At 30.5% G+C, this 13,940-nt stretch overlaps 3 protein-coding genes across 4 annotated transcripts; 1 reads left to right on the forward strand and 2 right to left on the reverse strand.

Annotated features, from left to right (window-relative positions):
* The first annotated feature begins 6,752 nt into the window (after positions 1–6,752).
* Positions 6,753–13,777, forward strand: LOC138933959 (nitric oxide-associated protein 1). The gene is made up of 6 exons (XM_070297264.1): positions 6,753–6,829; positions 6,956–8,302; positions 8,378–8,674; positions 8,795–9,116; positions 9,205–9,422; positions 9,511–13,777. Exons 2-6 carry the CDS (start codon positions 7,018–7,020, stop codon positions 9,687–9,689), a joined length of 2,301 nt encoding a protein of 766 aa, XP_070153365.1. The 5' UTR covers positions 6,753–6,829; positions 6,956–7,017; the 3' UTR covers positions 9,690–13,777.
* Positions 9,744–12,031, reverse strand: LOC138933962 (uncharacterized). 2 transcript variants are annotated; one of them, XM_070297272.1, is made up of 7 exons: positions 11,767–12,029; positions 11,301–11,663; positions 11,107–11,226; positions 10,873–10,967; positions 10,438–10,782; positions 10,294–10,359; positions 9,744–10,221 (listed from the first exon to the last, which is right to left on the reverse strand). In XM_070297272.1, the coding sequence occupies exons 1-7, from the start codon at positions 11,812–11,814 to the stop codon at positions 10,086–10,088; spliced, it is 1,173 nt and encodes a 390-aa protein (XP_070153373.1). In that variant the 5' UTR covers positions 11,815–12,029; the 3' UTR covers positions 9,744–10,085. The 2 variants fall into 2 exon arrangements, with proteins under 2 accessions (XP_070153373.1, XP_070153372.1); XM_070297271.1 differs by having other exon boundaries at positions 11,301–12,031.
* Positions 12,099–12,993, reverse strand: LOC138933963 (uncharacterized). Its single transcript, XM_070297273.1, has 2 exons — positions 12,463–12,993; positions 12,099–12,388 (listed from the first exon to the last, which is right to left on the reverse strand). The coding sequence occupies exons 1-2, from the start codon at positions 12,831–12,833 to the stop codon at positions 12,229–12,231; spliced, it is 531 nt and encodes a 176-aa protein (XP_070153374.1). The 5' UTR covers positions 12,834–12,993; the 3' UTR covers positions 12,099–12,228.
* Positions 13,778–13,940: the final 163 nt, after the last annotated feature.

Raw genomic sequence — 13,940 nt, forward strand, 5'->3', positions numbered from 1 at the left:
AGTTTAATAACATTACGTTAAAGAAAAATTTGTTATTGATGCATTAAATTTTTTATGAAAATTAATTTTTAAATTAATTTATTTATTAAGGATAGAAATATACACATTTTTATAAACACATTAGTAAAATATAGGTTTATATCTAACAAAACTAAGACTAAAAATAATTATTATGTAAAATCAGAAAATATATATTTTTTGTACGTTCTTTAATATGTTATTACATAATTCTCTACACTTATTGTAACAAATATTAAAAGAAAAACAGAAATCTAGAAAAACAGATGTACGCGCGCGCAAACAATCATTAATTTTCATTTTTTTAACTCATATTGAAAATTTTAATATTAACTTAAATCTAATATTTATATAAAAATCTAATATTTAATATATTATTATATGAATTATATACACTATATTTTACCTGTTAGATAAGCAAAACTACCTACAATTGTCATGTCAAAAATAGTAGGTAGTACGAACAAATATATCCAATGAAACGTTTGCCTTAAAATTCGCCTTAAAATTAATGTAGAAAAATACATCGTGAATACTTATTTAGGGGTTTTCTATCTAAATTTCAACAAAATTCGGAAACGTAGTTCTTTTCTATGTAACTTTTGTTATCAATATCTCAATCTTATATTAATCGCCTGCAAAGAAAAAGCATTTATTCTATATTTATAATGAAATTTTTTTGTATTTGCCTGATAGATGTTAAGCAAAACAAAAACGATAAACTCCATAACAATAAATTGTCAGATAAAAAGAGACATTCATGATAGCATCAGAATATAATAAAAATGATATGATATATCAAAATAGCAAAAAAAAAACTATGATCGAGAACATTAAACTGAAAAAGACAATACAATCTCGTTTTAATTAATAATGTGTACTTGTTATATGTAATTGCCATATTAAATGTAATAATATATTTATAAGATTTTGTATATATATATATATACATATTTAAAAATTAATAATAATTTAAATAACTTATTTTAATAATTTTAATAATAAACTCTCTTTTTTTTAAGATGTGTGTAAAATCAAGATGTAATCAAGATGAATAATAAATAACAAAATATTTATATTTGTTATCGATGCTTTATAAGAGCATAATAAATATAATAGCCATAAAAGATCATAGCGAAATACTTTCAATGTTTCCCTATTCGTTCTCAACAAAACCAAAATTTTTTTCGCAAATAAATCAATAATTCAAAAGTAGGATCAACACTCAATAATCTTACAAACAATTATTATAATAAGATCTGTTAATTAATGGGATATAAATCAAAATGTTAATTGTATTCTGCAAAGATAATGAATTTTATTCTCTAACCAATCTCGATATATATATTCGACAATATTTAAGAAAAAGAATAATATGAAACTGCAATAACAAGATATTGCATATTCCAATTAATGTAATTGACAATTAATATATAAATTGCAAATATCGATGTCGATGAGTCTTCAAAACCTCAAGCGCAAAGTCAATGGTACAGAAAAATCGCAATAAATCTATACCTGTGATTTTAATATACCAAATTTAGAACAAATATTAACATAATCACGAGGACAAAAAAAAATACTAAAGATTTGGCAATATACTAAGATGCTAATAATTAATTCTAATATTAATTTGTTGCTTTTACCAAATTGTGATCCAAGTTGTTGTAGTTTACTTCTCTTATTCATAACACGATACAATGATAAATGTTGGCTTCTGAAAAATATAAACGAGATACTCTTCTCTCTCTTTTTTTCTTTTTCTCTTATAAAACGTTAATTCGTCCACTCGTCTCAATCTCATTGGCTGTCAATGTCACACAAAGTTGTTTAACTTTAGACACTCATCAAATTGTAAACAAATGTCAAATCAGAAATTATTCAAAAATAGATGTATTAATATTCACGTACACCTAACTGACAATAATTTATATAATTTTATAATATTAATGTCTAATCAACAGTATTTAGGATTCTTTTAACTTGCACATATATAAAATGTAAATATTATTTGTAATATATAATTTAAAAAATTTTTTTTATTTTGTAGATCATAGCTTGCGTGCAACAGACTAACAGTAAAACGAATATATTTATATTATATTTAATTAATATAATTATGGTATATTTATATCGATAGAATCTATGGTTAATCGGTAATTAATTTTACAATATTATTTTATGAAAAGGGGCATATTTTAAAACAAAATGCAAAAGTTTTAATAATGTGTTAAATTCTTAATATTTGTTTTTTATTCAATATCGTGCAATTTATACAAAAAAACAGTCGTCAATAAAAATACAAGCAATGATATAAATATGCATATATAACTAAATACATAAACTATATATATAAACTTTATAACATTTATATATGTATATTATATACATATATATATTATATTATATTATATATATTATATAATATAATACAATATATATAAATAAAAAATATATATATATATATAAACAAGTGTTAATTCTTTATATAACAAAAAATTATTTATAAAATTTATATAAAAATTGATTTATATGTGGAGTTAAAATTATTTACGTTTGCAGTAATTTTTCTATTCATTATTGTTATTATGTTATATATTTATTAAAAAATATCCTATCTTAATAATTAATTATGCATAAACTTAATTATGCATAACTATGTAGTTTAAAGGATTCGAAGTTGAGAATTGGGTTTCACACAATAGACTTAAGAAACCTCGTCAAGATTTATCAGAGACAAGTATATCTCTTTGCGGCAATGTATGAAACATCAATGATATGTTTTCGAATTAAAGTTCGTCCTCTTGCTGCAAAATTGGACATATTATTGATATTATTAATGTAATAATAAATATACGTAAACAATTAATAATAGATATAATAAAAACAAGTGTAAAAGCAAATAAAATTATTCATTATAAACTTAAAAAGATAATATAAACGTAAATCTAAAACAGCTTTTTTTCTAAATTATAATCCTCTTTGACAGAGCCCCTTTAAACGAGAACAATTGGTAATGAAAAAATTGCTGAAAATGAATTTCTTTCACTTATCCATTTAACTTTACCGATTTAAAACTTCTAGATTTCTATTTATAGAGACTTCTCATTAGTTATTGCTAATGCTCATCTTGCTATTTTGTTGCTATTTAGAAAAAATTTTGAAATCGTATTCGTGTCATAAAATCTAAAATACTCTAGAAATTTTTAAACATCTTTGACAGTCCATGAGACGTTGATAGGAGATAAATATTTAATAAGGAAGAGAATCATTTTTAACACTTTTTTGTTAATAAAATGTTCTTGCCATATTCTATCGTAAACAAAACGTTTATAATTAAAAAAAAAAAAGCGTTTCTGAATTCACATATATATAAATTTTTCTCATCTGTATAATAAATAGAATATATCTCTAAAGTTTGACCGTGTCTGAAACTTTTTATATCGATACTCGTTTGTATGCTTATAATATATTTATTTCTAGCATATCTCAAAAATTGTACCGATTTGAGATAAAGATATTATAATTTACTGTCTATATTTTACTTACGTATTGCAATGCATAGTCATTCCAATAAATTCTGTTATCTTGATAACGGATTTGCTGACGGTTATTATCTCTAGGGGGAGGATTTACCTCAACATGAGTGTCGAAAAAATATCGATAACACCAGGTTATTAAGATTTGACCATATCTAGTTTTAAGACATCTGTTACAATCAGAAATAGTAAAAGAATGTAAAAAATTGTTTCCAATAATGACAATACTTAAAAAAAAAAAAAAAAATGAACGAAGCTCTTTTTATATTGCAGTTAATAATTATGACAATTGAAAAAATATAAAATTCAACATACTAAATTTCTCAATCTATAAAAAATCTCAATCTTTTCCAAAAATTTTATGATAATATAACATGATAGTTATAAAATTTAAAATTATTTTGATTTTGTTATCATCGAGAAAATATAGATTTATTGGTATTAATAATTCAAATCAAAATAACTATTCTTCTTGTGTGTGTGTGTGTGTATGTGTGCTGCGCGCGCGCACACACACATACACACACACATACACACAATTATCATTGTTATATTATTATATATTATATTATTATATTAAAAAGAGTTATTTTTCTTCAATTGTAAAATTAGTAAAAGGAGGAATATTATATAAATATGATAAAAACTTTCCTTATTTCTCCAAAATTTAAGTTTTTCTCTAAATAAAGTCTTAATTGATTATGAATTGTTTATATATAAATTATGTATATTAGTATATTAAATAATATATTTTATTATTATTTTTTTATTATTTTTTATTATTATTATTTATTATTATATATAAATTATATACCATATATATATATATATATATATATATATATATATATATATAAGTCTATTAAATACATTAGTTTACCTTATTGTAACGAAAATAAGTATTAGGCACATAAGAAAAAAACATAATATATATATTATTTCTTTTTGATTATTCTTCCAAAATGAACCTATCATTAGCCTATATTTCCAATAATCTTCTGATTCGGTATTCTGAATATCTCTTTTTGCATCGAATTTAGTATGTGTCGCATTAATTGGTACTAATACCATAAAACCTAAAAAATAATTTTTATTAATAATCCAATACATAAATTGATAACTATTGCTATAAATTTATTAGTATTACTCATTTTTTCGCCTCAATATTTCTACAAAAGTTTAATCCAATCTTTTTTTTGTTACCAATATTGCGATGCTGTATTAATCGTCTGCAAAAAAGATATTTTTATTTTATATTTATAACGAAATCTTGTGGTATTTGCCTGATAACACAAATTTCAAGCAAAACAGAAATGATGAATTCTATAACAATAGTCAGATTGAGAGATATATTCATGATAGCATCAAAAAATAATAAAAATGACGTGATATATAAAAATTGTAAAAAAAAAATTGTGATCGACAATATTAAAGTGAAAAAACACTACAATCTCGTTTTAATTAATAATGTATAAATACTATTGTCATTTGTACAATAAATTTTTAATTGGAGCATAGATAATTGCCATAATTAAGAGTAATAACATATTAATAAGAATAAATATATATATATATGTGTATATTTAAAAATTAATAATAAGCAATACTCTCTTTCCTTTAAGATGTGAAATCACGCGAAGGACACAATGTTTATATTATCTCTCTGGATACTTTATAAAATCATAACAACTATAGTAGCTATAAAAGGTCATGGCAAAAAGCTCTTAATGTTTTCCTATTTATTTTCAAGACAGAATTTTTCTCACGAATAAATCAATAATTCAAAAGTAGGAAACTGCAGTAACAAGATTGGATATTCCAATTAATGTAAATGACAATTAATTTATAAATTGCAAATGTCAATGTCGGCGAGTCTTCAAAACCTCAAGCGCAAAGTCAATGGTACAGAAAAATCGCAATTAATCTATACTTTTGATTTTAATATATCAAATTTAGAACAAATATTAAAATAATCACGGAGACAAGATACTAAAAATTTAGCATGTGAAGCAATATACTAAAATGCTAATAATTAATTTTATAATATTAATTTGTTGCTTTTACCAAATTGTGATCCAAGTCGTTATAGTCTACTTCTCCTATTCATGATATGACAATGACAAATGTTGAATTCTGAAAAATATAAACGAGATATTCTTCTTTCTCTTTTTTTCTCTCTCTTGTAGAACATCAATTGATCCATTCGCTTAAATCTTAGTCGCTGTCAGTGTCGCACAAAGTTGTTTATCTTTAGACAGTCATCAAATAGTGAACAAATGCCGAATTGTAAATGTAAACTATTCAAAAACAGAAATAATATTCACGCACATCTAACTGTCGAAAACTTATGTAATTATATAATATTAATGTCTAATCAAAGCTATTTATGATTCTTTTAATTAGCAATTATAAAATGTAAATGTCATTTGCTATATATATCTTAGTATTAATAGTATGATTAATAGTATTAATCATCTTATCGTTTTACTTATGTTTATATAAATTTATATATAATAGATTTTAATACGTGCATCAGTGCGCACTAGTATATCAAGCGAATTTATAAATTAAAAAATTACTTAAATAATATAATTAATAAATAATTAATAATTAATTATAAAAAGCTATATAAATTAGAAACATAATAATTTTTGATATTGCTTAAAATGCTTGATAATTTTGTTTCAAGAATAAGAAAAAAGTAAAAACAATTTATTGTAAATATCTTCTACAAGTTATATATTTAAAAATTAAAAAAAAAAAATTATTAAGAAAATAATATCGAAGAAAATTTATTTTATGTCATATGCCCATATACATAAAAATACTTCAATAATAACTTATTATCGCTGTCCGTAATATAGAATGTATAGAATGACAAAACATCACGCACAGCTAATAGAAAACATTTTAATAAATCCATAAAATTTCTTCGCAATTTTGATCCACAATTATGGATCTAGCACTCACACGCACCAATCGGTTGTTTTAGCATAGCGTCGAAAATAAATGTGACTCTAGTCATATATAGTTTCGCCAGTTCTAAAAAATGGATCTATAGTTATCAGTATATATCTCTGATTTTTGGATGTAGTACCGATTCGCACCAAAAAACGATCTTTTACCGATAGTCGAAAAGTGACTATGTAATTCTATAAAATAAATATAGATGGAGAAATCCTCTACTTTACAAACCAAAATGGCTGCTTCCAAGTTTTTCTCTCTATTTACATTCTAATTTACACGACCGTCTCATGTGCACGTATGAAATCGTATGTTAGATCAAAAATACTTCTATTTAATACATTACGAATTCGCGCGATTTTCTATTTTACTATATAATTATCTTCCAAATCGCATGAACAGTAATTTTATTTTTCAATTTCTGTATTTTGCAGAGTACAACCTTTCGAATTGATTATGATAAATGTCGCATTGAAGCATATTTAATATCTCGACTATGCTGTCCGTAAATAACATTAAATTGATTATTTCCACGAGCGGTACAACGTGGAGAAACTATACAGGCAACACGTGCTGCCATTTGAGAACCTGTCGTAACAGATACAAGTGCCTAGTTCAGACTTTCGGTTATTCCACAAAACACAGTGTGAAGGAGGATGTTGCTGCATCGTCCGTCGACCCCAGAGTTGAGGCACTGCGAGAGAAATTAATTTATTGCGACTATCTAGATCGTCAGAAAGTGAGAATAGGTTATATGAAGCGTTTCTTCCTGAAGAAGAAGATTGAATACACAGAGAAACAGACGCGAAATCACAGGCTCATAAACGTTCCCGTCTACAGTATACTCTTGGACAAGAGAAATGATGAGAACAATGACAGTTTGCAGAAAAAACATACAGAAGCACATCTAACAAAGTCTGTTAAATCTGTACATATGCCGTACGCAAGTACAGATAAATATAGTAGCGTAAACACATTGTCGAACAATTCAAACAAGGATAACTTTGACGAATGTGCAATACCATTGAATGACAAGTATAAAGCTCTGTATGATAAATACTTGGAAGAAAAAAAGCTGACTTTAAGCAAAGGAAAAGAGCTCACTCTAAAAGATTATTTAGAGAAAACAGATACAGATCCTTTGGACAAAAAAGATTTGCCCAATGTTCCGCTCCATTGGATGGTCGATGTCGAGCAATACGATGATACCTTGCTCGACAATACGTGGCTCAGCAATTACGGCACTCCGGATCCCAACTCCGATATCAGTTCCATTCCTTGCGGCGGATGTGGGGCCTTGTTGCATTGCAAAGATCACGCCCTGCCGGGTTACTTGCCTTCGGAGCTGTTTCTGAAGAAAAGCGAAAAGCAACTGCGAATCATGATCTGTCAGAGATGCCACTTTATGAAATACTACAATACCACGTTGGAGGTGAAGGTATCGGCAGATGAGTATCCAAAGCTCCTGAAGGTAATAAAGAAAAAAAAGTGTGCCGTTATCCTGATGGTCGATCTCACGGATTTTCCGTGTAGCATATGGCCCGAGATAAATAGTGTGCTGCATCCTCTGACACCAGTATTCGTAGTGGGAAATAAGATTGACTTACTACCTCAAGACTCGCCACACTTCTTTACTCACATTAAGGAGTGCCTGACGAAGGCTGTGGAAAATACAGGAATTAAGAAGGAGAAAATCAGGCACACAGCGCTCATATCTGCAAAAACTGGCTATGGCATAGAAGAACTAATAAATAAGTTACATACTCTGTGGAAGTATAAGGGTAAGCATATCGATTCGAAAAAATTGATTCTAAAAAGAGAAAATACATAGTTAAGATATATTTTTTAATTCTTAGGAGATGTTTATGTAATTGGGTGCACAAACGTGGGTAAATCCTCTCTGTTTAATGCGTTGCTGCAGTCCGATTACTGCAAAGTAAAGGCTGTGGATCTTATACAACGCGCAACCATCTCTCCCTGGCCGGGCACAACCTTAAATTTGCTGAAATTTCCTATTTTAAATCCCCTCAAGTGGAGGCTTTATTTGAGAATGTTGCGATTGAAACAGGAACAACAGTACAAATATGCTGAAGAGACATTAAGAAACCATGAGTTCAAAACAACGCGTAACATAAAGTATGCTACATTACAAAGTATGTATCGCGCTTGTATTATCAAGCAATTCTCGCGATATGCAATTGCATGTATTTGATCGAAAATATTTGCGTTATATATTACGCGAAAGAGTAAATAGTTGTAATATTCAAATTTAGGTCACATTGGTAGAACGTTTCAATCAAAATCAAAGATTAAGGTACAGAACGATCTGTTCTCGGAAAGAGAATACTGGACTCATATGCCACATTTCGGTTTCGATGAAACTAAGGAGGAATATAAGTACAGCCGCTGGTGTTACGATACTCCCGGTACCATTCAACCAGATCAGATCTTAGATCTGCTAACGACACCAGAACTCTTGACAGTTTTACCGACGGAAATAATCTCGCCTAGAACATTTATTTTAAAAGCAAATCACACGATATTTTTGGGCGGAATCGGCAGATTGGATTATTTGGAAGGTGACAGTTTCATTAGGTATTCTTTCACGTGTATTATCGAAGAGTAATCTATAAACTGAAGATATTTAAGTTGTTGTAAAAACAATTTGCATATTATTATGTAGGTGCACGATATTCTCGAGCAGGGAATTGCCGGTAACTGTAACCAATACTGTAGACGCGGATAGTATATACAACGAGTTACTCAAAACGAAAGCGTTCGTCGTACCTGAAAGCGATCCGGATCGATTGAAACATTGGCCTGCATTAGGATTCAAGGAGATGGAAGTTATTGGTATCGGAAAGAATGAATCAGTTGCCGATGTTGTCTTGTCCAGCGCGGGTAATCTTTTCTTACAACAAATATGAAGCTTCAGAAACATATTCGCACCTTGTGACTCTAAATCTCATGAAAGCTTTAATTGTCACAGGATGGATCGCGATCACTGGTGAAGAAAACGAACGCGTCTCATTAAAGGCTTGGACCCCGCAGGGACGCGGCTTATATCTTAGAACGCCGGCACTCTTGAAGAAATCCGTCGTTCTACGTGGTTTACGAGTCTCGGACGCGCCGACATACAAAGAAGGACGTCAAGTGTACAAAACGTGAAGAAGAAAGAACAGTTTTTACTTATTTTCTATATATATATTCCAAATTCCTCATATCCCTACATTACACACACATATTTCATCGTTTACATGTGTAATCAATTTTTACACTTTTATTTCATGCGACTGCTATTTTGATAAAGATAAGAACACATCATGTATTATACTCGTATCTCCGAAGTAATGTTAACTATTGAACAATTTCACTTGTGCACACATAGCATATGTCAATTAATTATTTTAATTAATCACTAGTAATCAACTAGTCTTCTTCCAGTGAAAATTCTTTCGTTGAACATCGGGTATATAAAACATTCGATTGACCTATGTTTTCAAATTTCATATAAAAATCTTTATAAAAAATTTTAAATTTAAACGGCGACAATTTTTTTCTATTTCAATCGTCGACCTCCTGCGCTCGTATTTTCGCTTGCTTGTACATCCTTTTATAAAATTTTTCTAGATCCTTGTAAAATTCGTGACTTCGGGAGTGATTTCGAGTATACTCGCAACTTGGATCGCATTCCTCAATACTGAAATAATATTTTCAAAGTTTAAATATATTAAAGCATTCTATTTTTGACATGATAATTTCATTCACTTACTCCATAGTTTCAGTAGCGCACAATTTTTCTCTAGCTTTCTGAAGATTTCTAATTTTAGATTGTAATCTATAACGATATATCAATGTAAAAGAATTGTCGAGAAACACACACATATACACATATAGCCTTTTTTAATCAACTCACAATGACACTGTCGCTTCTTCCCTCGCATCGGACGATCCGTAAATACAGCAGCATTCTTCGGTATTGGACGAATGTCTGTGACATCGACATTTAACGTCGATATATTTCTTGGCTATGTCCGAATCGTCGTAGCATTTAGAAAAGTAACAATTATACTTTAAACAAACTGGACAATTGTCCGTAACATGAATATTATCGTCGCATATCACGGCAGCTTCGGCTTGCTTTCGAATACATGGAGAATTCTTCCTTACTGAATGATAACACTGATCGATGCGATGGTTCGTGGTACACATGGTATCACAATGGTGAGAATCGCCGACACTGCTAGATCTCTGACGATATCTATTACAAGATTAAATAGGAAACTTACTTATATGTATTGTTGTTAATATTAATAATATAAAAATATCTCATATATATAATAATACGTACGGTCGGCAGCTCTGAGATCTCGGCTTAGTGTGACAGACTCTTCGTTGCCTGATAATACCTTTGGTCGGCCTTTTTCTCTGCCCGCACATTGTTTGCTGAAATTTACAGATTCACAAGACTGATGTTACAGAAATCCCGGAAAATTCTTAAATATTGAATATATGAAAGAGGGTGAGAAAAAAAGAAATTATAAATGTCATGCGTTCGTGTCGCCGATCTTCGTTTATGAAGTACCTTAGAGTTAATCATTTTTGGATTGATGACATAACATTTGCTCATACTTGTGCCATAGGAGCCCGACACTTCCTCGACAACCGTTTTGGTGGAGACTTCAATTTTGGGCGCTATGATACCCTGTGGTATGCAAAAATGGTGAAATAAGAAGTTTTATAATAGGACAGAGCACCGGATGTGAAAGGGAGACGTACGGGAAAGCATTTAGTCGGCTCCATCAATAGATCTACATCAACTCCAGCCAGTAAACCCTTGAAACATGGCGCAGGATACAGTAAATCCGCTAGATTTATCTCGAACGTGGCCAGGGCAATGCCTCGACGGTGTGCCGGTGTCGTCCACTGTATTAGTTCCGCATACAGAAACTCCCGCTCCAAAGTACGCTGCAGTTCCGCCAAGGATGCTATTTGAGCGAAAATCTTGCTGAAGGTAAACGTATCGTGGAATAGCAGCGGGAAAATCGGGCTTATTTTGCGTGTTTCCGCGCAGAAGTCGAGCGCGTTGAATCGCAGAGCCACTTTACCATTGGGACACAACCAAACTCCAGGACATGTTATCTGAGAAAGAGGAGGAAAAGAAACGTCCCTTTGACGTGAATAATACATATGAAATAGAATTGCGTGCAACTGTATATTTGGCAACCAACGAGGAGACACGTACCGCGTGTACGTCCAGCTGTACTTTAACGCGGAAAGCCCTGCCTGCCATCTCCAATGACAGCTTGACACATCGATCATATGGTTAACAACATCGTTGATGGATCTTGAAAATAATCACACTTTTCGCTTCGGCAAAATCATGATGAGCTACAGCGACGTACAAATTTTCCGTCTCGTGTATTCGTGGAGCCGGATCTCACTTCCCGGACCAAACGTCTCGATTTAAAAACGCACGCGTACACTTTAGAAATCTATGCCATTTTGTAAAAGAGTATCTGTTGCCATGGAATGGCGGTACACAACATAGACTCGAATCAATATATCGAACTTTCTTTCAAAGTTTAGCCAGCACGACGATCGGTATTATTGTCGAAAGATGGTCTTTTTCTGAAATTTGGAAGAAAATCGCCGAACACATTCAAGCTTTATCTTTATTTTAAATCGTATAAAGTATTTTACATATTCATGTTTTGAATGGTACACCGGCAAATTTCCTCTCCAGTGGACCCCTCTGCAGTTTCCGGCGTGCGAGTTCGTGCGTTACAAAATCCGATTGTTTCCTGGAGAAGCGCAATCTCGGATCTCTTGTGATAGGTATCAGTGGTGCGGAAAACCAGCCATATCTAAATACAAATGATCTGTCGTTGAAACTGAAAAGTTTCTTACGTGTCTACATACATGCTTCCCGTCGACTTACTCCATGTTCACCGCCGGTGGCCTAAACGAATAAGTATCCTTGGGCGTCATTTCCTGTCGTTTGATCAATTCGATATCATCCTTTCGGACGTCCCACAATAGAATAACGTCATGTTTCGCATAAAATTTGCCGGTCAATGATTTCGTTCGAATAGTAGGCGTAAACGTTTCTCGCACATTTGTCAATTTGTTCTCCCTCTCGTATCTCTCCTTGTAAAAGCGCAATTTGACAGGATTCATTAGTAAATTATTTGCCATGATTTCTTCGGTTCCCGATTGATGAAACTCTCTAATTTTGTTATCGCAGATAACGCTCGAGTCAGATCCGACTTTACATCGCAAAGGGGAAAAAAACCCAGAAAAATAGAACATCTAGTTAACTAATTTCATTGATCTTTTATTTGTTGTCAAATAACACATTCGCGAGAGATGACAGAAGCGACAATAGATAGAAGAGATATTGAAGAGAGAATATTGATATATATATTTATTTTAAAATATGTATATCGATAGAAAACACATACATAACAAGCGGAAGATCATGGCCGATCAGTTAGAGAGATTTCCAGGTCTATAACATCGTTGTGTACTTTTTTTTCGTGTAATCAAACAGAAATTTTTCACAAATGTACAGTCGTACCTTTCTTATTCTTTCCTACTATATGTAATTCCTATTCTTTTTCCGATTTTCCTCTCCCGTTGCTTCACTCTTTACATGCGAATGTCAAACGTGAAGAATAATGAGAGAGCATAGCAAGAGAAAGGGAGAGGATAAAGAATAGAGAAATATGGAAAAAAGAATTTGAAAGTTTTTGACTGTACAAGAGGAACTAAAGCGCCGTTTCTTTCTACTAGTCTCCGACATTGCGTCCTAAAGCGTCACGCTGCTTAGAATAAATCGTTACGCGAACGATTAATCGGTTAATTAATGACACTGCGAATACATTTTTTTACTGCGTTCGATATAACGTACCTGACACAATTCATTTAAAACTACGCATTATTAATTCATATAACACTATGAACACCATTATGGCAAAAAAATATCGGATATATTTTTTCAAGAAAAAAAAACTGTTACATGCATACAATTTAAATTCGTAAAGCAGTGGACACTTTGGAACGCGAGTTAGACCGATGAAACGAATAATGACAATCGCGAAATTTCTTCGTTGTATCTCTACTATTCGCGATAATTATAACAATATGTAGCTGCCAATCTTTATATTTATATTTCTATAAATATTGGAGCCAAAGTATACTCTTGTGAAATCCGCATTAAGATTACAAAAATATGTCAATGCGATTATTTTTCGCTGTCGAAGAGATTTAAAAATATTCTAAAGTAAATTCGATAAAAAGTAGCCAAAATATTTCGTTTTACATTTCTTCGTTAATCCTTTCTGATCCAAAAGACGATTGAAGAAAAATGAAATAAAATTTCTGGATATTTATATGTTAAAAGAAATTTACGTGATA

The sequence above is a fragment of the Polyergus mexicanus genome, unplaced genomic scaffold, assembly GCF_030449975.1.
Source record: "Polyergus mexicanus isolate NDT 795.1 unplaced genomic scaffold, iyPolMexi1.0 SCAF_6, whole genome shotgun sequence".
NCBI lineage: Eukaryota > Metazoa > Arthropoda > Insecta > Hymenoptera > Formicidae > Polyergus > Polyergus mexicanus.